Raw genomic sequence first — 27,496 nt, 5'->3', positions numbered from 1 at the left:
AATTATTGAAAAATTATACTGAGCAAACAAAGCCAAAACCAAACTGCACACAAAAGCTCAAACATATCTCAGAGAAACTGTGGTAATAATGAATAAAAACTTCACAGAGTATATCTTACAATCAAAGATTGTTTAGGGTTGGAAAAGACTTCAGAGATAATACCTCCAATCCCGCCCTCCCACCCTGCCTCATCCAGCCTGGTCTCAGACACTTCTAGAGATGGAGCAGCCACAACTCCATCATGTGTTACCCTTACAGTTACAAAACTATCCCTAGATACTGCATTTTCTGTAGGGGTTTTTGGTTTCGTTTTGTGGTTTTAGTTTTTTAAATTAAATTTAACACACACATATGTCTCACTCCATCCCAAGACCTTCAAAATGCAATTTGCAGTCTAGAGCTAACTGGCATTTTAGAAAAGCTTATTCTCTCTGATTAAAAGCTCAGGGGAGCGGAATTTAAAAAAAGAATTATATATGGCAAGTGTGGAAATAGAGGGAGAAAATAATAGCCATGCTTTCGGATCCATGAGGGCTTTTGACCTTGCTATAGAGAGTTTACTTCGTGGTGATTAGCACCCTCATACTCATGTTTGCATTTGAGATTCATGCCTTTCAGGTCGGACAGAGTTTATAGTTTCTTTTTCCCCCATTTAGTGTAGAATGAAGAAATGAGGCCTACTAAAAATGCAAAAAAAAAAAAAAGTGGCAATTTGAAGGCAACAATGAAAACTGTCTATATTTTCTGATTTACATATATATTATATAATATATATATATAGATATATATAGATATATGCATAAGTCATTGTGCGTGTATCTGTGTGTATGGCCCCACACTTTTTATTCAAATAGCATTGGAAGCAATCTAAACAGAGAGTGGAGGTAGAAAACTCTGAATTACTTTATCTCCGCACCCTGAGTCTTATAGCTTGAAAGGTTAAAAATTTAATACATATATTTTTACATGTATAAAATAAATGGTGTTTATTTTCGAAGTAATTTTGAGGCATTTCTACTTCTCTTCCACCTCTGCTCTTTCCAGGCTGTGCTGTGTATTAAAGGAGGTTGTGGAATGCTCTAATAACTTTCTTTGAGGATTTTGCAGAACAATCCTCACATTCTCAGCAAAATGAATATTCATTTTAGCTTCAGTGTATGCCTAATTATTATTGTTGTTTTTTATGTGTGATAATCAATGCCACAACAATCTGATTTTGCACTCTGCAATAAGGAAAAAGTCTAAAACTGCCCGATCCTCGGATGTCTTTCAAGGTCCTTCATACGAGTGTATTTTAATTACTCTTTCTGACGCTGCTCGGCTGCTCTGACACTTATTTCCCATATTTTTGTAACAGCAAGGGAAGGAAAAGTAGGCCACTGTATTTCACTGTCGTTTACAAGAGTGAAAAGTAACACACGGTCGGAAAACAGTGGCCATTTTCTCTCTTCAGAGCAATAGCTATGTTCCTTGTTTGCAAGAAACTGTCTGTAAAGGATGGGAAGGGGTGGTGGATTTATATTTTCGCAATAAGCTATACAGAAAACGTCTCAAAAAGTGGGAGGCAAGGCAGAAATAAGTTACAGTGACTTTTGAAGAACTGGACATTTCCTACTGCGAAAAAAAAAAAAAAAAAAAAAAAAAAAAAAAAAAGCCAAAAAACCAAACAGCACAGAAACTCCCCGCCTGTAGAAACCTAGCGTGTTTGCCGGTGCCATCTGAGCATGTGGCGCGGAGGGGTGAGCAGTGCCCCGGCCCTGGGCCGCCGCCTCCCGCTCCCGCTGCCCCGTCGGGCGGCCCCCGCGGCCCCGCTCCCGCTCTCCTACCTGGGCCGGGCGCTCCCGCGGCGCCTCCGCCGCAGGACCAGCTGCAGGGCAAGGCGCCGCGGCCAGCGCCGCCCCAGCGCCCCGAGAAGGCGGCGGAGGATGCGCCAGCCCAGCGCCCTGGCCCGGGGCCGGCTGCGGGCGCGCCGAAAGTGGACGGTGCACCTTATCCGCGGAGTCATGGGTGCGGGGAAGCCGCGGGCCCGTCACGCTACAAATACCTCCCCAGCGGGGCCGCACCGGTGAATCGGCCCTCTCAGCCTCCATTCATTGGAGAAGATTTTATTTATCTCTTTTTTATTCGTTCATTTTTTTTTTCTTTTCCGTTTAACTAATTTCGACTCCCCATTTCGCTTCACACCCCCTCCGTTCCCCCCCTCCCCTACACCCCGCTCTAAACTCCTCCCACGATGATGGCTCCCGCCTCGAAAAGCGGGCAAAGGAAGATTGGGGGGGAGGGGGGGGGGAGGGAGGGAGTATATCGCCGGGGAAGAGCACCGCCACCAGACGGGCGTGGGGACCGGCCAATCGCAGGGCGCTCCGAGGCTTTCAAATAAAGCCTTGACGACATCTCCTCGCCCTCCCCCCGCTCTGTCCCTCCAAACACACCGCCTCCCGCTCCGGTTGGGTTTTTTTCTTGCTGTTCCGTTGCTCCCGGACCGCGCTCCCCCCGGGAAAACCCCGACGGGAAGAGGGGCCTGCGGCGGCCCGGAGCGCCGCGCTGGCACTCGCGAGAGCCGGCTAGCGGATCGCTGCCGCTCTGAGGGCGCGGGCCACCGCTGGCCCGGGCCAGCAGCTATTTCCTTGTCACATGGCCATTTGAACGCGACGCGGGAGCGCTGCGCAGCACAGCGGGGCGGGGGGGGCGCCGGGAGGGGGGAGAGGAAAGGAAAGAGGATCTCTATTTCCCCGCGCCGGTCACCGAAACGGGTAATGAACGGCTCCCGCGCAGCCCCGGGCCTTCTCCGCTGCCGTGCTCCGCGGTGTCGGGCCTCTTCGCTTTCCTTTTGAAGGGTGAGGTTTTGGAGCGGGGTGGGGGGAGCAGCGGAGGGTCGCTGAGAAGCCCCAAGCACCTGCTGGCGCTCCGCTGCCCCTCCGGCTCCAGGAGGCACCGGTGAGCTGCCGACACCCGCGACAGCGGGCGCTGAGCCAGCTCTGCCGCCCTGGGCGGTGCAGGGCTTACTGCTACCTCCCCGTCCCACTCCCCGTCCCAAGAATCCTTCTGCTGCGCTGTCCCCCTCCCTGGTGCGGGGTACCTCCGTGAGAAGAGCGATGGGCAGGGAAAGCGTCACTTCTGCTGGCGGGGCCCGGCTCGGATGGTCACGGCTAGAGGCGGCGGGGAGAGGGATCGGGGCAGCTCCGGGACTGCGCGGAGCCGCGGGAAAGGCGCCAGGTGGGGACGCAGAGCGGCAGCGCCTGGGAGGGGAGGGATGGTGAACATAAGCGTGTGCAACACCCTCTCACAACAAACATCTCCTTCTCTCGGGTGGGCAAAAAGTCGAAATGTCAACCGAAGGTTTCTCCTACCTCGGCTCGGAGTAACCCCTAACAACAATGCTGATAAGGAAAAGCTTGTAATCGTTTCTTTTCAAATCCGATTTCAAGCCTGGGAAACTGGATGAGCAAAATCGGAATCGGCCATTTCGAAATGAAAGCACCTTTCGAGAGAAGCTTTTTGTTTTCCCCTCCCCCCGTTTTTTTTCCCTCCTCTTCTCCCCTGCGATGATTTCTGCTTCCTGGCCGGCAAGGCAAAATTCAGAGAAATGAATGCCTACCTGGCTGTGGGATGCAGGTGCCGGAGCAGTGGTGAGAGGACGGACCGACAGCTTTGGCAATAGAAACCGAATACCCACCAACGCTGAATGCATGGCCGATCCGGGGCTCGTCGTGCACGGGGTGCAAACCCTGCTGCAGAAGGGTGTAGGTGTGCTCGCACATGTACTCGGTCACAGCGACAATATTAAAAATAAAAATTGCCAATACACTGCCATCCTAAAAATAATGCTTTTAGGGCTTTCTTGATAAAGTGTACTGCTGATGCTGTTTGTTGTTAATTGTTACTACTCTTCTTTTCAAGGAGGACTCCAAGCCCTGGAGCCGCTGCTGCTGCCAGAAGAGAAGGTGTCCGTGGAAGCTCCTGCAGCCAAGTGGGACCTCGCCGGTGATCCCCATCCTTCCATGGAGTGAGTATTCCCCATCACGTGTCTGTCTTGGGAAGGGGCTCTGGACCTACTCCGTGAGGCAGATTTATAACAATTAGCTATTTAACCTTGCTGAGTTTTGAGGGCATACTCTGCTTATTTGGTGTGGTCAATCTAGCAAATTGTGCTGTTCCCCTGCCAGCTTTATAGACAGTAACAGCAGTTATATAATATTACTATTTTAGTTGTTGTAGTTTTGTAAGCCTTAATGGAAATGCTAAAAAATTGAAATAAAATCTGGTTCTTGGAGAAAATGATGGTTTAAAACAGGAATACGGTCCAATTGAGGATGGAAGTACAGTTTAACAGAACCTTACTGTTCTGTAAGGAATGTGGTCAGGCTCTAGCTTTCCCCCATCTCCACATCTGGTCGCAGCTCCATTCTGGTTCCCACAGGCATGGTATGCAGGCACATAACTACTACATCCCCAGTGTTGTCCTTGGTTCAGCTATGCCATGATGTAGGGCAGAGTGCAGCGCAAATTAATAAGGTGTTATAATAACATATGTTGTTATTATAAGGTTACAGGTTTTCTATTTATAGATATTTATAAAATACATGTTTTAGGCATTCTTATAATGAAAAAGTGTGAATATAGACTAAAGATAACATAAATGTTTTGTACATGTTTTATAGATGTAAAATTTCGTTATAATTAAACCAAGAAGCATAATTAAACAACTAAGCATATTACATATAAAAATAATTAATAATCAAATATCTCACGTTGATGCATAATCATAATGTTTTTATATATGTGTGTTCTATATGTGTATGGTGTATATTTTATATAGATATTACATAGATGCATTATATACGTGAATGACATAACTAAATATTTTATAGCATGACAACACATACGAAGTAATTATAAACCAGGCATTGTATGAAATTACATTATAATAAACAACATGTTACAAAAAAGGTATATACATTATTTTTCATGTTTCTACATGAGATACCTAGGGGTTGGATACTCAGTAGGAATGCAAAACCAAGATAAATCTTTTTCACCTTTTCTACAGGCAGCTCTGCAAAGTGCCCAGTAATAGCGCTGGGGTACAACAGCTGAACTCTGTCACTACCTTGCCTGGCTTCCCTTTCTCAGCCGCTAAGGCGCAGGACGTGTGAGCACAGCCCCACCTGTGTTCCTTGGGGGGAGGCAGGGTCTATCGCTTGTCTCGCCCCGGCTGGGAGCGGCGTGCCTGCCTCCCCGCAAGCACAGCTCTCTGGGGGCTTGGGGACTCGCTGCCGTGACATCGGCTCTGCCCGCCTCCTCCCTGCACCTCGGCCGAGCCTGGGCCGCCGCTCTATCTTTTTCCTGGGGTGCTCGTATCCAACTCCCCCGCGCCGAAGCAGCCCGTGAAACATGTATTGGCTGTCGTAGAAATAACAGATAGCCCCTCCTCGTTCCCCTGCCAGCAGCAGAGCTGTTTCAAAGGTTTCCCTGTTTCCTCACTGAATGTGTCACCTCCGGGCATCTTGGGAAGCCCTGGAGTTGAGCTCAGATGTATGATTTTTGTATTTTCGTTTATGGCTGCCTTGGTTTCACAATCACGTGATTTTTTAGAAGTACTTTAACTCAGAAGAGGTCACTTGCAAATTGTTAAAACAACGAGGATACTTCAGCTGAGGATACACATCGTATCAGCCTTGCAGAGACACAAATTTCTTTTTATTTTCTCTTTCCAGCTCCTATAGTTGCAGCCTACACAAGGAAAGCTAGAAATGTGTAGCTGTGAGTACGTGTACAGACATGCATAGCATCCTACGTGCTTTTAATAAGGTATTTACCAAAGCTGCAATCACACCAGGAAGTGTTTGCCAGAGAAAGGCATATTGGCTTCAGCACCCCTTCAGATTGCTTTAACCAAAATCAAACAGGAAGCTGTCAGGTCAGGGAGACCCTGAAACCTCCCCCATCATCTTCAGATGGAGGGCTAGCAAGCGTGAGCGGGGAGCCACCGGGGAGCAGAAAGTTCAGATGCAGCCCCATCAAAACAGAGGAAGGGTTTATAGTACCGTATCTCTGTGCAGGGATTTTCCTTCATATTTAATATTCAATATCTGCTGTTTAATATTTTCACATTTAGTATTTTCTCACTTCATATTTCATACTTCCTACTTAATATTTCACATTTCTCTTCAGTGTTTGGACTCTTGTGTGAAAAAAGGGGCCTGGGGACGGCCATAGCATTTCCAGTGCAGGATAATATATGGTCATGAGCAAAGAATATTGTCCTTCCTGCATCCAGCAGGGAAACGCGACCCGGGGTTAGTCACAACATCGCATGAGTGCTGTTTCACTTGGTGTCCCCCGAGTTTGGGGAGGGGATGGCCCGGGGAGAGGTTAGGCACAGGCCGGAGGGTCGCGCAGGTACCGCCCCACGGCTCCGTGCGGGCCCCCCGCCGCCACGTCGAGGGGCAGGTGGCCGCGGCCGTCGGGGAGGTCGAGGCGCGCCCCGGCCCGGTGCAGCGCCGCCAGCGTGCCCAGAAAGCCGGCGCGGGCCGCGTCGTGCACCGGGAGGCAGCCGGAGCGCGGGTCGGGGCGGTTGGGGTCGGCTCCGTGCCGCAGCAGCAGCTCGGCCACCCGCGGGCTGCCCAGCATCATCACCTGCGGGGAGAGACAGCGTCAGCGCCCGCCACAGAGCTCAGGCTTTCTCGCTCGGCTCGGAAGGAATGGAGATCCGCAATGGAAAGGAGAAGAAAATCCGCCGGCGAGGCGTAAAGATCGGCTCTGGACGTGCCACGAACGGTCGGGGAAGTTGTGCCGCATTGGAAAACACTCCTTTACCCACGCTAGGGGACAGGAGAGAACAGGTGGGGCAGAGAGGTGCGGGACTCCTGTCGGACGCGGGACTCGTGTGGATGCACACTGGGGTTGCTCCGCGATAGGAGCGGGAAGTCGGTAGGCTCGGAGCAGACGAACCGGGGGAAGGGCTCGCCCAGAGAGTGCTGCCAGAGAAACCCAGGTCAAGTCCTGAGTCGCCTTGCACCGGTCCCCGTGGAACCGTGCCGGTGCAGCGGCGCGCGGGGGCCGCCGTCGTTCCGCTGGCATCGTGACACTTCCCTAGAGTGTCCTTGGCAAGGGGAGCGCGCAATGCAGGGAACCCACCACGTCTTCCCTCACCGCCAGGACGGAACGAACCTTTAGCCTCACCCGCGTGTCCAGGGCAGTACGAACGTGCCCGGCAGCCCTCCCCATCGGCCTCGCCGTTTTCTTAGTTGGGCTTCCCTAGCGCACCCAGCAGTGCGTTCAGCACAAGGGATAAGTCCCTGCCGCGAAGACTGGGGGAAAAAATCCCCAGAACAAAGAAAAGAAAAAGCACTGCAGGACGGCAACAAATACCTGTTTCGAGTGAAATGCTCCACCGACATTTTGAGTCGGAGAGTGTTTTGCAAGCACTGGCAGCAAAACTTAAATATAGCCTCTCAGATTATTCCAGTTTCGTTTTACTTTGAAATTTTAAGAAAAAAGCTGTCTAGAACTACCTCGGAAACGAACTCAGCCTTTATAAAAGTAACCTCTACCACACCTCCGGGCACTACGTCTACCCACACGTTCAGGGGAGTGTAAAACGTGGGCAGACTGAGCCCCACAGGGATTGCTCGTTGTCTACCTGCAGCGTCACCTGGGCAAGGTTATCGCGACCGGGTATTTCTGTTCGTGAGAGCCGCCGAATATATTTTTTTCTTTTTTCCACAGGAGGGGAGACAAAACATACAGTCATATAAAGCAGAAGACGAGATATAACGAAAGAAAGATTATTTCTACAAACGTGACTTGTTACATTTTATTGCACGTTTATTGCGATATAAGCATTAAAGTTCTCGGATTTGAGTCATCCTATCTCAGTTGGTTCAAATAAAGTAAAGGGTTGCTAAGAGTAAAACCTCCCTGTCGCGGCCGTCACCGCAAAGACGACTTTCTCGTTCCCAGAGAGGCGAGAAAAACCCCTCTGCCGCACCACCTCGACAGCGGCCGAGCACAGTGACGGGGGGCGGCCGCTTCCGGGGCACCGGAGGGCCCGGGGCTGCCGCCGCCCCTCAGGCAGGGCACGGAGGGCCGCTGCCCTCGCCCAGCTGCAAACATTCCGCCTCCCTACCTGCATGGGGGTCCTGCCGCAGGAGTTGGCGGCGCTGGGGTCGACCGCTCCGTCCAGCCGCTCCCGGAGGCGCTGCGGGTCCCCGCGAGCGGCGGCGCTGGCCCGCTCATCCGCCGCCGCGTCCCGGCCCGCCGCACCCCGCACGGCGCCGCAGCCGCCACTCGGCCGCCCCGCGCTGCCCGGGGCTGGCTGCGATCCCATGGGAATCGAGCACATGGGAACGCCCATGGGAACGCCCGGCCCCGCCCCTGGTGGCCGTCCCGCTCCGGAGGTTCCCGCGCGGTGCTGTCACCGAGGCCGCCTCCACCTGCCAGGATGCGGCGGCAGCTCCCGGCTCCCGTTTTGTTCCCCCAGCTGGTGCCGCCCGGCCTATCTCGGTGTCTTCGCTGGCCTCACCCTGACGGGGCGGAGCGACTGCGCAGCTCTTCGGCGACAGGGAGGGCCGGGCTCTCGCTCCTCTTTTATGTTCGTCTATTATTTTATTCTCCTGAGGGCAGCAGAGTCTACACCAGTGCCTGACCGCCACGAGGGAAGCAGGGATAGGGGAAGGGGAGGAGCAAAAGTGGCAAAAAACTTTAACGAGAGCGGGACATAAGGAGAGTGGCCCCGGGACCGCGGCCTACTGTCCGCAGGGCCCCGGCCCCCCGGCGCTGCCCCCTCGCCATCTCGGGACACCCATCGGCACCCGGGGCGCAGAAGGCGGAGGTGACCTCCCCTCTTTCCCTTCCCCTGGGTGAGCTGCGAGCTCCTGTCTCTGCTTTTTTAGTTGGCAGGGAGTTCAGCGGTGCCCACAGACTTCACTGAGACACGAATCGCGGCTGTGACGTCTTCACCCCACCGCCTAAATCGCCCTTTTCTTATTCTCTCTCTTTTTTATTTTTTTTTTCCTTTCTTCTACTTTTTTTTTTTTTTTTCCCCCTTAAAGAACTAACAAGCCAAACAAAGGCCTCTGGGAACCAGCGCGCTGCGCGCCGCCGGGGCAGGGTTCAGCTCCCGCCCCCCGGCGGCTCGGGCGGGCCGGGCCGGGGCGGAGCGCTCGGGCGGGCGGTGCCGGCAGCACCAGGGACAGCTCCCGCCGCCGCCGGCCCGCCGCGCTGCCCCTCCTCGCTCCGCGGCACCCGCCCCCGGGCCTGCCCCTCAGCGCGGCCTTCCTGAGCGCCCCGCAGGTGCGCGCCAGTCCGGTGCGATGCCGGGCCGCGTCCGGCACCTTCCTAAAACTGTAGTGGCCTAGTGCCAAATTCTTCTTCATCGTTACACTTTTGTCAGAAGTGAGGGAAGTTTCAGTCGCAATAAAGAGTTTCTTGATATAAATTGTTGCTTCTGGTTAAATAACTGAGCATTTAAACATAGTCTGGCGATTTCCTTGTGTTTAAGTTTGGCTTTTTGGTTGGTTGGTTGGTTTGGCTTCGTTTTTTTTTTTTTTTTTTTTTTTGCTCTTTACTAATGAGTTTTCCATTCAAGTACTGGATGCCATACAAATGTGAAAATAATGGTATTTCAGAACTCCATATTATATAAAAGGAAACAAATGGAATAGTTTAATCTATACACCCTAGTATGTAGATCACTGCATGATGGAAACACCCAAGCTGTGAGCAGTATAATTAAGCCTTGGAAACACTGCAAGATGATCTTTGCAGCAGCAGCAGTAAAGAGCAATATTATAGAATCAGTTTCACAGAGATAGTGTATTGATCCTGATTCTCAGCTACAGGACAAACAATAAAGGAAAAGGATTCTGGCAAGGCTTTGATGCCAGTGATATATCCCTAAGGTAAAAAAAATCGGTTCATGTGTACTGGAATTGTGTGAAAGATTTAGGTGGGGCACTTTATTTTAACAAAAAAAAGTATGAAAATTATATCTAAAGAAAGATAAGCATTCTACTTATTTGTTTAACTTGTTTTTCCACTGGTCTGTTTAACTATGTGGTAAATAAGATAACCAAAATATTCCTTTGCACTGCTTTCTGAAAAGGGCAGCATTTCCTACCAACCTCATTAAGTACCACTGTCAAATATATATAATGACAAATTAAGGACTCCTCCATAATTTTTCCTGCAGATCAGAAAAACCCACACTGTGTCATTAAGGAAGACTTCCCTCCAGCAAATTCGTAAATGTTCATTTTCCTGACCAAGAAAGGAAACCCTGTCCATTAGCAAAAAATTAGATATTTTAGCTGGAAACTGCTTGCCTTGGAGCTGGAATCTCAGACAGAGTTTTCCTTTTGTTCTGAATATGCATTTACTGTCTGAAGGACAATTTCACTGTCCTGTAGATGGTAGCTTTAAAGAAGCTGCTACACAGTTGGAAGTGATATCTTTCTGTTTCAAAGTTAATATTGGAAAGGTAAATTGTACAATCATGACCTCAAAAAAATCCTTTAGGGAGGTATCACACCTTTCTGTGCTGCAGGGTTATTAATTATGTATATGGAGAGTGACAAAATGCCAAATAAATACAAATCTCTTGGCAACTAGAAAGATCTTGCAAGCACTGCAACAATACAAATTTGTACAATCAAAAAGAGGAAAGAGACACCTTAAGAGATTCAAGAAGATGCTCAATAGTATGAATAATGTGTTATCAACTTAGTATTGCTCAAAAACACCAGACTAATTTTTCCTGCTGAGGAAAAAAATTATTGGCAGTTTGTCCCACATATGTTTTCTTCTAACTGACACCTTTTAAGTAGTTACATTTGGAATAGAAGGCTCTGTTTTTCCCTTAGCTGGGTCTCTTTCTCTAGGAAGTGGGAAAATAGACAACACTAACTTTCCTTTTCTGGATCAAAAGAAATATGCAAATAAGCCAGAAAAGAAAAACATCCTGTTTTACACTTCTTTCAAGTAGAAGTATAAAATCACTAACTCTAATTTAGTTTGTCTCTTTGTTATGGTATTGACAGTATTTTGGAAGTTTATTTTCTCTTTCTTACACAGTTGTTCCTTATGTTCTTTATGTTGTTCTATATTATTTCAAAGGAAGTGGACATCAGCACTACAAAACACTGCATAGAGACCCTTTTGGAAATTTTATGGCTATTTGACCAACTGTATTTGCAATGAGACTTCTGTGTGCACTATTACTGAAATTTTAAGTTTCACGGATGAAAGTTTTTTTTCAAATTTACCTGGAAGCTTGCTCCCACATTTGCTTATCATGTTGGATATGTCATTTGCTTTCTTGGGACTCTTTGATAAAATATTCTCCCAGGATAGCCTAATCAGTGATAGAAAAAGGAATCTGTTAGAAAACCAACAGCAACAAAACCAATGGCACCTTCCCACCCCCCAAAAAAAACAAACAGAAAACCCCTAAAAACACCCAACAAAAACATCAACACAAACAAACAAATGCAGCCAAAAACTCCAACTAAACCAAACCAAACCAAACCAAACCAAAAACCTGAATCACTTTCTTATGTTGAAGAACTGTAAGCTACCAAAACTAGCCAGTTACCTTGTCTGTAAACTATCACTTGTTTTTGAGACTAAGGTTTTTTCTCTACCAGGGAGAATTCCCTGATGCACGCATGTCACACTGGTTTTTCCCATGATTTGTACTATGGATATCCTGATAGACCACGACACCAAAAACTGTGCTATCTAGATTTAGGTTTTTAATTTATTTTTTCCTTTTTTAACTTTCATTTTATATGCCTTCACATTCAGAGATTCAGCTGGCTGCAGAGAAAGACATGAATGCAGAATCTAGGGCACATTATTAAGTTCCCCAAGTCTTGCACAACCCCAGCTTCGCATTTGTGGCAATTACAGCAAAAGTTCCTAGAATCTAAGTGATAATTCTCATGTCCCCGTCATTTTAACTGTACAATGCTGTACAGTTCAGTATACAATCCCTCTGTCTCTTTGGCTCACATATACACGTAAGGATTGTGGTCATAGACCTGAAGGACAGTGGGAGAAAAACTACTGAATTTTATATGTTTTCGTTATGAAAAGTAAAACTAAAACCTTCCATACACACTATCTATGGGCTTTGTGATTCTGCAGTTCCAAGGAACAGTCATCCACTGTCTGAAGAAGAGTGTGAGTCAGGCAGCGTGCTGAGGGGTAAGCCAAGCTTCAGGCAGGTATCAGGCAGCTTCCATAATCAACAACTATGTTTCAAAGTTACATAAAATTCACATTTAGCATGAATTAAGCATTTAATCAGTTCCCCAAGTGTATGTACTCGTATAACCATTGTTAAGACTTCTGCCAAAGCTGCAACACACCAATCAGCTTGCATTGGAGAATCAGCCCCGTTGCACAAACTTTTTCCATTTTGATCAAGAGTATGGTGGCCAAAATCAGCAAAAAGCTATTGATTTCTCACTACAGTTGGGCTGCATACAAGCACACTGAGATTCTGTAGGTTCAATTTAATCTGGTAGTAAACTACCCTTAATGATTGTTGCATCTTTATTGCTATGTTCTTATATCCCCACAGAGAACAAAGGAGAAAGGGTTCCCAGTTACAGTCAACTCGTATTCAGCTCATGTTGAATTATTCCAAATGGGGCTGGGAGGTCAGAGGCAGAGCAATTTAGTACATTATTATTACACTATACAGAAATTTTATTTACCTGAGCCAAGAGACATCAAGGATTACTTACTTTTTTCAATCTTTATCCAGACCATATGTCAGCTGGTTGCAAAGTGAGCTTTGCTGGCTGAGTGTTTAGTGAATGTTTCTGAACTTTTTGGCAGCTGTGCTTGTTCTACGCTTAAGTAAGGAACACAGGGAGAAGATTAGGATATCTTTTAGAAGCTGACCTGCAAAGAATTTGTATTAAATTAGTTTCATCCCACTTTTGTAAAGCTCATAAAGTTTGAAGAAAAAGAGAAGCATTAGGAGTTTTCTTTCCCTCTAGCCCAATTTTCTTTGTAGGTAAGTCTGAACATTAATTGTTAGGAATTCCAAACTTGATCTTCTCAACTTGTTTGGCAGACTGCTGAGGAGAGGAGGAGTCTCTATTTAGCACAGCTATTGAAAACCCAAGGTATGAGTCACTATATAACATGCTTTAGATTATCACATTATAACTCCCAGCAATTTAGATGACCTTTAGCTTGTCTCTTCATTTTATCATCTCCTGTGGTCATATTTTCAAACCTGTTTCATAAATCTCAGATCTTTCTTTTACCTAATCACATAGACCTATAAACTGACTATCAAAAAAGCAGAAAACAGGATAATGTCACTGCCCAGACTTGTCAGCATCTGAGGCATGATCTCAGACTGGCAGGGCATCTGAATCACTCATTGATAGACAGGAGCTGGTTTTATACATTATTTCAAGGCACATTATTTCCTTTCATGGTAATTCTCACTATGTGATCTATCCCATGTTGCCACATCAGCTTTCTAAATGTCCTTCTATCGGGTGATCATGCCCTCTTCACCCATCTGTCACCTTTGGACAGGCTCCTCTCCCATGGGATCTGCCCAGTGGCACTCCCCCAAGGCCAGGTGCAGACAGAACCTCTCTGTGCTGCCAGGCGCCTCTCTGTGCCACTGTGTGCTCCTTTGTGCTGCCAGGTGCTTCTGCAGAGGCGTCCCACAGCCCACAGCACAGCTCCTACCTCTTCCCACACAGACTGGTCACACCAAAGCGTGTGTGTAAAAATTCACCAGAATGGTGAAGCATGGGCTTTACTCTAACCATGGCATTCATTCTTCAGAACATTAAGTGCTGGAAGTAAGTGTTTACCTGAAAACTAGAGTATTTTCAAATCCAGAAGCAGTTTTATTTCAAATATTGAATTTTTTTGCTTCTTGTCATGTCATAATTTCCGCTATTCATCAGGCGTCATACAGTCTTCCAAAATAAAGGAGGTGTTTACTCTGATAAGTCAACTTTACCTGATGCCTCTCAGATATCAAAACCAAGTCTTCCCACTAGCTTGGTCTTTTGTTATTTGCCATTCAAAGCCCTTTTGCAGTAGCTAGAAAATGGAAACATGGATATGCAGATGATGCCTGAGGCTTTAATCAAACCTCACTCTTAGGCAGGCAAAATATGAGTTTCTGTGCTGCAAAAGGGATGGTACTGTTGAAGTTACTTTAAAACATTTGTGTCAAGACACTCTGATCTCACTGAACTTACCTTAAACTATTTGATACTTAAAACACACTTACTTTTCCACCTTTTCCACTAACTGACTCTTTGATAAATTACAAGGCAAGTCTCTTTTGCCTTGGAAAAGGAAGCATAGGCTGGAATTTTAGATTCTATCTAGCTTGCATTCCACTTTTGAATATGGACAGTTTTTCCTTACTTTCTTATAAGTTTTTTTTAATATGTATTATAGCTTCAGGATATGCTGCCAAAAGTAACATCAGACAGCTCCAAAGTGTCAAGGCATGAATTTTGGGTCTGAACCTGGACCAAGGCCAAACCTAGGGATATGGTAGATCTGATTGAAGACGTTCAGTATTTAGTAGGACTGATGATGGAATGGTATTTGAGGTTTGGATTTCTTTATTATTCTGCAGTTTTTATGTACAGCACCACCCAGGAGGACTCATTATCCAGATAACTTGTTGGCAAAGTGTTTACACAAGTAAAGTAATCTTCAGTAAAATGCTGAGTGCATCTTATGTGTGCAGTATTGATCCATTTAACATGTGCTTTGTAGAGTGCGTATTTACTGCAGAAATGTTGATGATGGATGAATTAGGTAGTGGAAAGATATCTTCCCTACATTTCTAAAACACGATTTAGTCTTTGTCTGTAATCCACTTTAATGAGTTCACTGGTGTTTCTGATTCATGTGTTATGACCTGAAGTATATCCTTTCTGTGATTCCTTTCTAGAACCTTTCGATGGTTCTACAGTTTCAACTGTTAAACACTGTTTTATTGGTAAGGTTCTCTTCTCTTTAAACAATTCCAGGGGATGCTTGTGCTATGTTTGTGTCTGTGGCACAACTGGTGGTGAAAGTTAATAGCTTCCATAGAAAAACAGGACTAATGAGGCAATGAAATCTGGTGTTACATGTGTACAGTTATTTTAGTATTTACTGATGGTGTTTTCTATACAAGAATCTAAAAATACAGAATTCATCTATAAAAGATTTTATTATTTGTAGTTTATTGCTTATCCATAATAAGCTACAAGGAGACACCATGTGATCAGGAAAGACTTACCTTGATATTCTGCTGGTTTCTAAAAGGCCACAACCTTAGACTGAAGATAAAGTAGGTTTATTTTTAACATGAGGACACAGATGCTTTCTCTAAATAGAATAATGAAAGAGATCCCCCCTTGCCTTGGAATTGATCAAAGGGTCAGTGAGTAAATGGGATAATAAATGTTTTTTAAGTATCAAGTATTTTAAGGCAACCTCAGTAAAATCTGAGTATTTTAACATAAATGTTCTAAAGTAACCTCAAATTTATGGCAGTGCTGGAATTCTTGTGCACATATGATCTCTTCAAATAGAATGGCATATTTTGTAAGACATACATGGACTACATGTTTTTAAACAAAAAAAGAGTATGATATTATTTCAAACTAAACTGTGTCTACCTGAGGCGATCTCTGTTGTCTGTTTTTTATCTTTTTCTTATTAGACTAGTTAAGCTGTAAGATTTCTGTCATTAAAACTCCTTTTTGGCTATTTAATTATTTTTTTAATTGTAGTGGTAAAGCCTGTGAAAGCCTTGTGTCACACTGCATTTTACATTTTTTATGTAAGCAACATTTTCTAGAAAAACTTTGGTAAGACTACCTGTCAAAGAACAATCCCGTGGAAATGTAGGTTGAGACATTTTTGTTTATGAACAAGTACATTTAGTACAGTTTTCTCATGGTCAAGGAGGCACTGTGATTCTGGAGATTTTATGTGCAGAGTGATAGCAGACTCCTCACTACTTGCAGCCTTAAGGTGCTTTCTTAAAAGATGAGTCACCTGACTAGCCCTGTTTCTCATGATGCTGTATTTCATTATTTCTCTTAATATTTCTGTTTAGCTTGGTTACACATAGTCACTGTTGCACCACAGACTTTGGTGAAATTAATCCAGTGAAAGCACAACCATCTGTTTGTGAGCCACAGAGGGTGCTCAGAGTGAGGAAAAGACAATAGATTTACCAGTCTGTAGATTTACCAATCTGTGTTGGTGTTTTTTTGTGAGGGGGAAAAAAAAAAACCCGAAAAAAGAAAGGAAAAAAAAGTTCAGGGTGATTTTGATGCCAAGCAACCATTGGAATCCCATTTCAGGGACAGAATAGCTTCTGATTGCTTCATTGCTTTCCTGCAGAGGCCGAGTAGTTAACCATGGAGCAGCTGCTGAGCATAGCAGGAGGATGTACCTCATCTGCTGCTTTTGCTGCTCTGTGGATGCTGCAGTGCAAGCTGCTGTGTGTGGTACAATGAATTACCACATGCTGTTTTGCTGGGGACTGGGGACAGCCTATGGTGGCTGCTGTCAAACACATTTGGACATGTGTTTGTTTTCAAGTTATATATTCACAAAAGGCCTCTGCTTAGGAAACACAGGTGTTTTGCTTTCTCTTGCCTCTGGAATGGCACTGTGCCCTCCTGTCATAGGATACTTGCACATAAGTTACCATTCCTAAAGTCTCAGATACTCTTAACCACTGTGCGGTCCTCTATAAAGATGTATTTATTAACTCCCAGTTTAATTTAAGTACAAAATTTGATTGAAAGTTTCTTCTGAAAAGGAAAGAAGGTTTTATTTACAATAAGGGAAAGCTGAGGGTTTGTTTTTGTTTTCCTTCCCTTTCAGTTACTGATTTCTCTTGTGTTTAATGCATCTTCCACGCGCTGTGTAATCTTGCAGTGACCTGTAATGTACTAATGCAGTACATCTGCTTGATTGTGCTAGCTGCTCCCTTCAAGTCTAACATTTTACAGCTCAGGATCCCTTCTATTACTCACACAGCAAAATTTCATTTTCTCAAGTGCAGCTTCCTGTCTGATTCCTCAGAGTAATGACAGGGTTTCTGCAGCTGGCAGGACAGCCTCCCTTGCAGAGGAAAGCCATTAAATCCCGGCCCACATCAGGCTTGCATCAGCCCTTCTGCTCCAAAGCAGTGACTGTGCCGAGCTGAGAGGCAGAAACCTTGGGTGCAGGAGTGTACCACCTGCAGGTGCAGTGCTGGCCTCCCAAGAACGGGTTCGTTTTGGTTGGTGTCATTTTCAGGTCTCTACAGTGTGTATAAAGCATGTGATTTCCTCCATGTGTGCTGAATATAGATTTTCCATCCACCCAGTTGAATGTGAGGGCTTCTGACTAAAGCAAAGCTTTATGCGGATTTTGAAAAAGCAAATTTTAAAAGACAGAAGAGTCGCTTAACAGTCAGCACTGAGAAAATGGAGAATTTTAGAAGACTTTGAGAATTGTACCTTACAATCTTAAGTTCATCCTTTGCATTTTCTGATTATATGCATACCTATATGGCCCATGATGGTGATGGCCTGTGGCCACCCTAGATTTATGTGCGATTAAATCTCTGGTGTTCCTTCAAGGTGACAGCAAAGCAGAGCACCATTACTGTGAGTGTTGTATGAATAAAGTTGCATGAGTAAAATAAATATAATATGGCTGTTTGCTTATTTATTTCTCCCTTCTCCCTCCAAACCCCCATGTTTTTAACAGCATATATTCAAACATCAGTAGTAAGCACCAGGACTTCCAAACATAGAGGAAAGAATACAGTGAGGAAGTGATTAACAAGATTACTGCAAGAGAGGAACTCCCAGTGGTGGAGAATGGGGCATGTGGTCAATGTGGTGTTCATCCATGGGTAATGCCTGCAAGCAATGGGATACTGTTTTTAATGGATGTGTGGTGTATATACCTGTGTCAGATGCAACCATGGGCCATGGGGGTTGTAAAAATAGACCAGGCAGGAGCAGCACATGTAAAGGGGCTTGGCACACTCCAGTTCCAGCAGACATGACTCTGCTTTTGGGGCTGATGGTAAGCAGATCTCTCCATGTCTGTGGGAGATGGAAGGTTTCTCTGAGACAGCTCTAGGGCAGAACTAGGCTTTTCCATAATCTTCACGTGGTTATATTTTAATACCCATTAAAGACTGACTTTAGTTTAACCGTCCAACCATTTCCATGCCCTACCTCCAGATTTCAAAGCCAACTGCAATTTTTCAAGCATATGCTTTTTGAGGAAGGCCTTTACTCTTTGCAGTCATTGCTTTTCCCGGTGGATATCCAGCACGGTGCCTCATACCACACCTGCTGGCCTGCCTCTCCCTGCGGAGTCTGCAGCCTCACTCCCTGCCGGGGCAGCCGATCCGCTGCTTTCTATTTGTTTGAAAATTCGCAAGCTGGAAAAGCGGCGAGATGCCCCGCGGGAGGCGAGCGGAGTTTTAGGAGAGGTGCGTGTGCCATCTAGAGGCAGCGCGGCCGCCGGAGGGGAGGCGGAGGAGACGGGACGCGCAGCGCTGCGGATTTGGAGCAAACCAAATAAACACGGGAACCTGCAAAAACACCCCCCCATCACTCATCGCTCATCGGCGATTGAATCCCCTTGGGAAACCTCAGTAAATGGCGTGCTATACCTCTGTGTGGGCAAAGCTTTTGCATATCCCTATGAAAAAACACTAAGAATGAGGCATTCTTTTCTATTCCAGGAAAAGAGGGAATGCCTGTTTGCATATTTTAGTACCCCTGGCATTTATTAATGCTGTTCAGTTCCTAAGATGCAGCAAGAAACAGTTCTGACCTGGCAAAACTAGATTTCATCCTGCCTTCTTGGCATGTCTTTGTTTTTTGAATGTTGCACAATCGGAGGCTTCTGGCATGTATCCGCTTTCATCAGTAGACAGAAAGTTCAGAAATGGTTGTTTGTGAGGGTGTGAACGCCTTGAGAGCAGGAGACAGAACCTCATAACCTCATTCCCTGTACCCCAGATCTTGTAAGGTAGCAAAAAAAAAAAAAAAAAAAAAAAAAAAAAACCCAACAAAAAAAACCCCAGCTATTTCAACCATGCCAGCAAGATGAATCTGTGTGATGTGCACAACATTTCCTGTGGGTAAGAAACCCTCAGATACTGCAGGTGTGAATATTCAGGCACTGCCACAACTGCAGAGCGAGGTTTCAGTGTGACAGTCATTGCCTGACAAGGCCAGCTGGATATTTTCCAATCACATATTTTAATGAATTTACCTTGTTAAATTTCCTTGTTAAAGGAACTTCCCATCGCAGGGCCTTATATTAAAGTTGAAGGAGGAGAGAGGAAGTTAGGTCTTGTTAATTCAAAGTCTTCTAAGCGCTGGCTCCTTGGAGACGTGTAAAAGCTAAGGCACAGTGAAATTGATTTGTGATTTTTGCTGCAAAACAGCAATGAACAGACACCCAACAGGCAACAGACAAAAAACAGACAACCAGCTTGTTGTATTAGATAACTTTTTCCTGAATTTGTTGTCACATTAGATTTCTAAATTGAAACTATTGTGACTCAATGACTTTAAAGAACTGAAAATTTTCCCCAAAGCCCATTGACACATTGCTTGCAAAAAACAAAAAAAAAAAATCTTGAATAATAGTTACTATGCAGTACAGTCTATTCACATTTTGAAACCTATCATGACTTCTCTGATAATTAACTAATACTAGGGGATGACTAACAAGGATCAGTGTACATTTGACTTGGTTTTCTCAGTGATTTCATTTGAATGACATCAACCTCACAACAAGGGTTCTGTTCGAAAGGACACTTTATAACGTCTCAGTGACTGTTTGATACCATGAATTTTCCAAGCCTTTACTGCAAATTGTAAACCAATTAACAACAGGGAATGTGAAGTACTTTGTCCTGTAGGTACTTCCCTTGCTCACTGTCTGAAGCTGAGGAAGGTGCAAAAACAGAAGGACAAGCTCAGGTGACGACTCGTGACTTGTCTTCCAGCGCATGATACTTTCTAACTGGTGCAAATGTGATGAAGCTTCTCCATCTGCATAAGAGGAACAAACAGCCTCCCCCCAACCCCACCAATTTACTCTGCCCTATTTAATGAGGTCACTGTCCACTGGGGCAGGCCAGATCTGCAGCTGCTCAGTATCACCCTGTGGAGCAGCAAAAGTACCTGCATCTGGGACACTGCACAGCAGCAAGAAGTAATACTGGGCAGCTGCTCTTGCAAAAGCAGATACCTTGTGAGAGCATCCTGGCATTCTAGGACATCTCTGCGCAGCATCAGGTGGCACACACAGACCACAGACTTACTTGCACTAACTTGGAGCAGTATTTAATTATTCTTCTGCTGTATTCATTGCTTCTCATACCCATATGAGGCAAAAACCATGTAAAGCAAGTCTGAGAGCATGGACACACAAGCGGTTCCTCCCTGTATGCAGCATAGAGTCTGTTTTCTGTTGTGTGTAGGGCAGATGTGAAGTTCAGCTTCCTGCTGCAGAGAAGAAAAATGCAGCCTCCCCAGCATGACAAGGTGACAGACTCACTTCTTAGAAGAGAATGTAGGATAAATTTACTTCTTAGAGTTAAGTGGTCAAGTCACGAATAAAGGAGTTGTCAGAAGAAGAAGAGGTGGCTACAACTCCTTATTTCTTCCCAGAATCTGTTTGTCAGATGGCATTGCAGATGGAGTCACCTCTGGGTCAGGTTCAATATTAGAAATTAGATTGGGAGGCGGGGGAAGGGACATGGGGGATTGGGATATCCCTTTCTCTTTTTAACAGACAGAAGGCTTTCCACACAGGGAAATGGGGTTCTTCTATTAATCCATCCTGGATCCTACATCAGCAGGCAGAGTTTTCAACTCAATCACTTTGATCCTATATCTTCCTGGAGAAAAGATAGTTTTGACACTGGTCAGTTCACTTCATTATTTCCAAGCACACCTCCTGGGCCAATATGGAATTTAGAGGAGGTGCTCACTAGGAACTGAGGTTGGAGTTTGGTTTTATTTTGATTTGCTGAAATAAAAGAGACAAAGCTCAGCAGAGAAGTAAATTAAAATTACATTAATTTTGAAGTCTAAGTAATGCTTTCTGTTTGTACCATGTTTGGTTTCAACAAGCCAGACTTGCTTCTGCAAGCAAGATGTGTGGGGGCTTGTAGGACTGTAAGAAAAAAAAAATTTGCAGGAAATGTTTTTTGCAAGATCAGTGGCATAATTATCTCTAGGTCTGTGTGCATCTCAAAGGTAGATTCTTAGTTGAATATTAATTAAGTAAAAAGGGCATGCCACAGCTCCCATTTAGAATACACAATGGTTGATCTTAAAAAAAACCCCCAAAATTCACAGGGAAATGCCATAAAGAAACCAATGCTTTAAAGCATCTTTACACATACAGACATAATTTCTTTACTTTCTACTCTGAAAAAGAACTGATCGCATACTAAGTAAATAGGATTAAATATGAAAATCTGCTGTGGACAAAAATATTTACTTATCCCTGACTAGTAATGTTTAGCAACATGGGGTGGTTTAAAAATGATTAAGCATTTAAGGAAAAATAAAAGGTTGTGCATCTAATACCAAACTTAATATTATACACAGTGTATCTGCAAAGTGTGACTAAAGGTGAAACATTTTTAAAATACCTCTGATAATGAAAAGATTTGTTGCAAAATATGTCTTAAATGGCTTGAACAAAATACTCATTGTGTGGGCACAAAACTGCTATATCCAGCAGTAATTCTTGGATTTAGCCCTTGATGGGGTTGAGGTGCAGGAAGAGTGAAGGATTTGACAGCAGGGGAGCTGGAATCCGTAACAAACACCTTTTTAACATAGGGCCATAACCACAATGTGATTTGGAATGGGAGAGCTGAATTTGATTATTTTTTTCTGGGTGCCTGGAGTTACCACTGCATGAGCTAATATTCTCATAAAAATGTCTTTAATGTGCAAGATGCTGAGGACAGATACTACACCACAAAACTGCATGGCAGGTTCCACCTCGAGATTTGAGAGTTCCCTTTGGTTAAGTGATCACACAGCGCAGGGTGTTGTCTTCTCTCTTTCTGTTAGCAATTATATCCTACAGTGTTTCCTCATTCTTTGCTGATTTGTACATGCTCAGGGCTCCTGGAAAGTCAGCCTTGCAAGCACTCTGAAGAATGATCAAATACCCTTACCAGATGCTTTTGGAAAAGCTGCACACACCAATTTTGCTCATGATTCCCCAGCTTAAGAGTCTGTCTCACTTTTGCTCATTCATACTCTGAAAACCATCTGAAAACAAAGAACTCAGAATTTGTCACAGTGAGTAGCAAACAAGAAAGAAGTTGCTTTTTGCATGCTTTCTTTGAAAGTCATCAGTTAATTTTAAAAAATTTGTGTTTCAGAGCCATGTATTAAAGCCCTTTTCCTTTTTTAAGACTTTCTTCTCACACAATCTTGTTCTGAAATGGCGTGCTTTTATCTCTCTGATAATTTATTATCTTCTTTTTGCTGTTTTCTTTTTGTGGGACACAGAGTGGTTCAGCTGGAAGGAGAGAAACTTCAAAAATTAGAAACTAGATTATAGATCAAAAGAGTCCTAAATATGATTTGGAATAGCAAGTTTTGGCCCTTCTTTCCAGAGAAACAACCTTACCAGTTGCTTTAAAAATCTCCCAGTCCAACTTAAACCCCATTTTTTCACCCATTTTAGATACACCTCTAGTCCAGCCAGGATTGTTAAAAGCTGCATCATTCAGTGGGCAGATTAAAACATGACTTAACCAAACCTACCTTCTTTTTCATTTGGGTGGCTTCAGTGGAAATGAGTGGTACTTTTTGTGCTCCTTTGTGTTGCTTACTGGCTGATGGTCCCCAATCAGAGAGATGGGAACTCGTACGTTTCCTTGTTTCTGTTGGCACCTGGGATTGCAATGATAGCTGAGTAAATACTGTGACAATCTTGCTCTGGATAGCTAGTTTTGATGTATGTGTGTGCCAAGCAGAATCAGTTACTGTGGTGAGTAAAATGTGTCAAGGCTGTGCTCGAGGGTACAGTGGAAGTGGCAGTGTCACCACAGAGTGCCATGCAGACCATCAGGTGGTGTAAACTGTGGTGGAAGCTAACACAGGCCTAGGCTAATGCAGACTAGCTAGGGACCCAGCCCAATGTTTCCCACTTCCAGATTTTATATATTGCCTCTAAAGCATAAAGTTTGGGAAGATAGAGCCTACAATCCCAATTCTCTGCTTTTTCTGTTTTTAAAGTGTCATAGACATATTTCTGTGTGTCAGGAAGGGCATCTTAAATAGAAAAAAAGACACTTTCAATACCAACATATAATGTAGGGGCTTAGATCATTATTACTTGTGGCTCATGCTACTTAATTTTGTCATGAAGAGATAACAATTACATAATAATGAAACAAAGCCCACCGGTTGCTGGATGAAATTCAAGTCTTGCAGGCTACTCTTTAGCTTTCTGCAACCTGGTGAAAACTGTGCTCCTGTGAACTTGGAAATGCTGTCAGACTTCCTTAAGCAGTAACACACATTCTGGAGGAAGATGTACATCATCTTGACACAGCCCACTGTGTACCTGTTTCTGTCCTTCCCAGAAAGACAGCTGGCTTTTATTTCCCAGGTTTTCCGGCTGGCTGTCATTTGAAAACGAGCACAGTAAGGTGTCATGGTTACTTCAGTGCCAAATTTATGTTTTTGTGATGCTTGCTTACAAATTTTTTAGACTTGGAGGTTAAGGTTAAAGACCTTGGAGATCCTTAGCTGTTCCTATCTCCCAGTCCCTAGGTTCAATGACAGTGCCTCTGGTACTGAAAGGAAAGCCTCCATCAGAAAATGAGACAGGTTCTTATTTTCATAAGGCAGAGCAGCACCCCTGGATTGAAATGTTTCAGGCTATTTAACTTCTAACTATGTCTCTGATTTGTGGGGAAAATAATGGATTTTTAAACATGTTTAAGGATCTTTATGTGGCTATGATTTGTAAGCTGAAACAACGTGTTCCACAAGAAGACACTGATGCCCTGTAGGAGGGGTATGAACAAGATGAGGATCAGCAGGAGCCAGCTTGAGTTGAAATAGCTTCTCAGATATCCCTACCGACTAAAGAATTCTTTTCCAGAAAAGAAAATTTAATGCAATTTAGGACAATAGAAAGGAACATAAGATCAACGAAGTATAAACTGAAATTAGGATTCATAGAAATTCTGAAGTCTAAATGCTTATAATTACAAGAACTGATAATGAGATTTTCTAGTACAGCAGAAACAGAGAGACTAAAACCCAGAGAGTTTTTTTAGCTTATTAGAAGATAGAGAAACCCTGATGCTATTCATTCATCATTCATCCTTTCATTTTGCTATGTTTTTTCCTGAGTAAGTTTGTAGACATATACTCCATGCTTACTATCTTCAATCAATAGAGATATTGTGAAAGACAATTCCTATGAAATTACTAAACACTCTGTTTAACTGTACATGTCAGGTAAGAAGACAAAAAAGATAGATAGGAGTTGGCATTGAGTTTCAACTTGAGTCCATTCTTTATTCTGTAGCATTAAACAAACTCCTTGTTTAATGCTTCTGTAGCATTAAACAAATTTGAATTAATTTTGTTAGTTGCATATACTTATTCTCTTTTCAGAGGAGTTGTTAAATGGATTAGCAAGGAATTTATAAGTATCTTTTCTATTTCTTCCTCTATGTTAAAAGACATGATTCAGGGAAGAGATGGAGTCTTATCTCAATAATTTTTTTCCATACATTTCCATGAAGAAATCACAACCGTCCCTAATTTTCTCATCTGTTGGGAAGTCTCTGAACACCATTGGAGAAGTAACAAACAATTTTGCAATTTCTGACCAGATTTATTCCTGAGCTTCACTAATTTATTTGTACTCTGATTTGTTTTGTACCATAACTGGGTTATAATTCTTCATGCAATTCTTTATGAAAGAATTACAAAATTCTTACTACAAAATAGGAAATAGTCTCTCAGGTTACAGAACTCCAGATGTTTCTCTCAGAAGATTTGGGCATGAGACCAGATGTTCATATGATGGGCTGTCAACTATCAATCACCACACTTCCTGCAAACTGCTGCACCTGGGCAGTTTTACTGCAGCGCTCATAGGTGCACTGGTTTGCCTTGGCAGTGGTGGCACGCTAAACGGAATTGAGAGGAATTAATTTAATTGTTACAGCCACATCAAACACAGGATTAAGGGTGTGTGTTCTTAATCACTTTCCCGGCAAATTTTTGAAAATGATAGTCATAAAAGGACTTGAAAGTTTGGGTATTACAAGATCTTGCTACCCATGGGTTCATCATAGAGAGAGTTTTTATTCTGCTCTTCTGTCAGAGAAGAGGCTGTGCAGATGAGCCAGGCTGCAGTGTTGATTAACAGGTAAATGTGAAAAAAATGTGTTGTCAGGGCTTCATGTATGTCATGAGGCAAACATGAAAGAAAGGGAGGGAGGTACCTGTCAGGTGATGCTACTGGAGAGGTTCAGCAACCAAATATATTTCAGCAGAAGTTACCATGGATTATTATGTACCAGTGTGAAGAGCAAATCTTGCTTTTCCTCTTCAGCTGCCATATAGATGTTACCCTTTTTTATCTCTACAGAATTTTACAGCACCATGAATTCCTTCTCCTTCGTACCTGGTATCCCAGCTTCATTGCCATCTGTCATCCTACCTGAAACAACTAGCATGTCACCTGCTGAGCTTCTCCCATTCATACTGGCTAGAAGACAGGGCTGAGATCCAAAAATTTTGAGGCATATGTTGAGGCATAGCCGTATAAACCTGAGACAAATCAGGGTTTCATGGAATCACAAAACCGTAGAATGGTTTGGGTTGGAAGAGACTTTTAGACTTTGTTGTTTCTTCTCCAGTCAGAGGAACAGACACCTTCCACTAGATCAGGTTGCTCAAAACTGCATCCAAACTGACCTTGAACACCTTCAGGGAGGAGGGATCTACAATTTTTCTGTATATATCTGTGTCAGTATCTCACCACTCTCACAGTAAAGAATTTCTTCCCAATAGCTAATGTAACCATACTCTCTTTTAGTTTAAAGCCATTCCTCCTTGTCCTGTCACTACATGCCCTTGTAAAATAGTCCCTCTTCAGATTTTCCTATAGCCCCCTTTAGTTACTGGAAGGTGTTTTAAGGTCTCCCTGGAACCTTCTCCTCTCCAGGCTGAGCAACCCCAGTTTTTTCAACCTTTCCTAGTAGGAGAGGTGCTCCATTCCTCTGGTCAACTTGGTGGTGTCCCCTGGACTTGCTCCATTAGGGTGATGACCTTCCTTAGGACTTGGGACTTAGGGGGTCCTAGAGCTGTAAGCTCTGTCTGGTTCTCATGTCTAGTCTCATGTCTAATTCCCTTACTAACACCCATTTAAAACTTTGATGAAGTATTGAGTTGGAGTAACAGGATGCAGAACTTGAAACAGTGCTACAAATTACCTGGGAATAGACCCAAGTCCAAACATTTTCTTTTACACTTTAGGAGCAAAATGGTGACAGTTGCATTTTACATGTATTTGAGGCAGAAGGTCTTTCCTCTATCAGAGTTTTATTTGCATTTATTTAATGTTATCTAACTTGAGTTTTTAGTTGCACGCATGTTAATGCAGTCATAATTTGCCTCAGGGGCGAAACTACTAAGATGTGCACATGAAAAAAAACGAAGCTGATACAAGACTGATACTAAAATTAAAGAAACAGATATATAAGCAGGTCAAACATGTAAAAGATATCTGACTTGCCAAACCCAGCATTACTGCTTTTACAACTGTGTAGGGGAAATTTCTGTAAATTTTTCCTGTTGTGAACCTGATGGGTTGTTGAATAGTGTCAATTTATTATTTTTCACTTTCAGCTGCTATGCTGACCTCATTTATAAGAACTGTGTTGGGTGAACACCTCTGGAAAGGAAAGAAGAATATTCCTCGCTTCAAAAGCAACTGAATGTGCTCAAGGAAATATGGGCCTAGACAGTAAGGGGTGCCCTGATACCTGTCTAGACCCAGAGGAATGAGCAGGGAACCTTGCAACAGAGGTCCTGAAGGGAGCAAGATATATCCATAAAGTTCTAAAGGGTAGTCTAATGGTGAGTTAGTTGGAAGAAAAATGTCTCAGCAAGTTTACCTCAAAGCTTGAAATACCATCAGAGTAAGGGCAGCTGAGACTGGGAAGACTGAATCCTTTAAGATCTTCCTCCTGTGTTTACAAAAGAAAAATCAATTGTTTTACAGAAAAATCAATTGTTTTACAGAAGAAAACCTAGTCATCATCAGTCATTGCTGGGCCAGTGGTGTCAAGTAATGCTCTGTCATTACTGAATCCCAGTGCTGCCTAAACCCCTGATGAAGACTTCACATGGTCAGGTGCCAGATAGGCAATTCACCAAAGCCAGTGACCTG

At 44.0% G+C, this 27,496-nt stretch overlaps 1 protein-coding gene across 1 annotated transcript; it reads right to left on the bottom strand.

The window, feature by feature from the left end:
- Nucleotides 1–6,376: 6,376 nt before the first annotated feature.
- LOC131096215 (cyclin-dependent kinase 4 inhibitor B-like) lies at nt 6,377–8,348 on the bottom strand. Its single transcript, XM_058044530.1, has 2 exons — nt 8,133–8,348; nt 6,377–6,640 (listed from the first exon to the last, which is right to left on the bottom strand). The coding sequence occupies exons 1-2, from the start codon at nt 8,346–8,348 to the stop codon at nt 6,377–6,379; spliced, it is 480 nt and encodes a 159-aa protein (XP_057900513.1).
- Nucleotides 8,349–27,496: the final 19,148 nt, after the last annotated feature.

This window comes from Melospiza georgiana, chromosome Z, assembly GCF_028018845.1.
Source record: "Melospiza georgiana isolate bMelGeo1 chromosome Z, bMelGeo1.pri, whole genome shotgun sequence".
Lineage (NCBI taxonomy): Eukaryota > Metazoa > Chordata > Aves > Passeriformes > Passerellidae > Melospiza > Melospiza georgiana.
The sequence above is the reverse complement of the archived record's forward strand: the minus strand, read 5'-3'. Positions and strand labels throughout refer to the sequence as shown.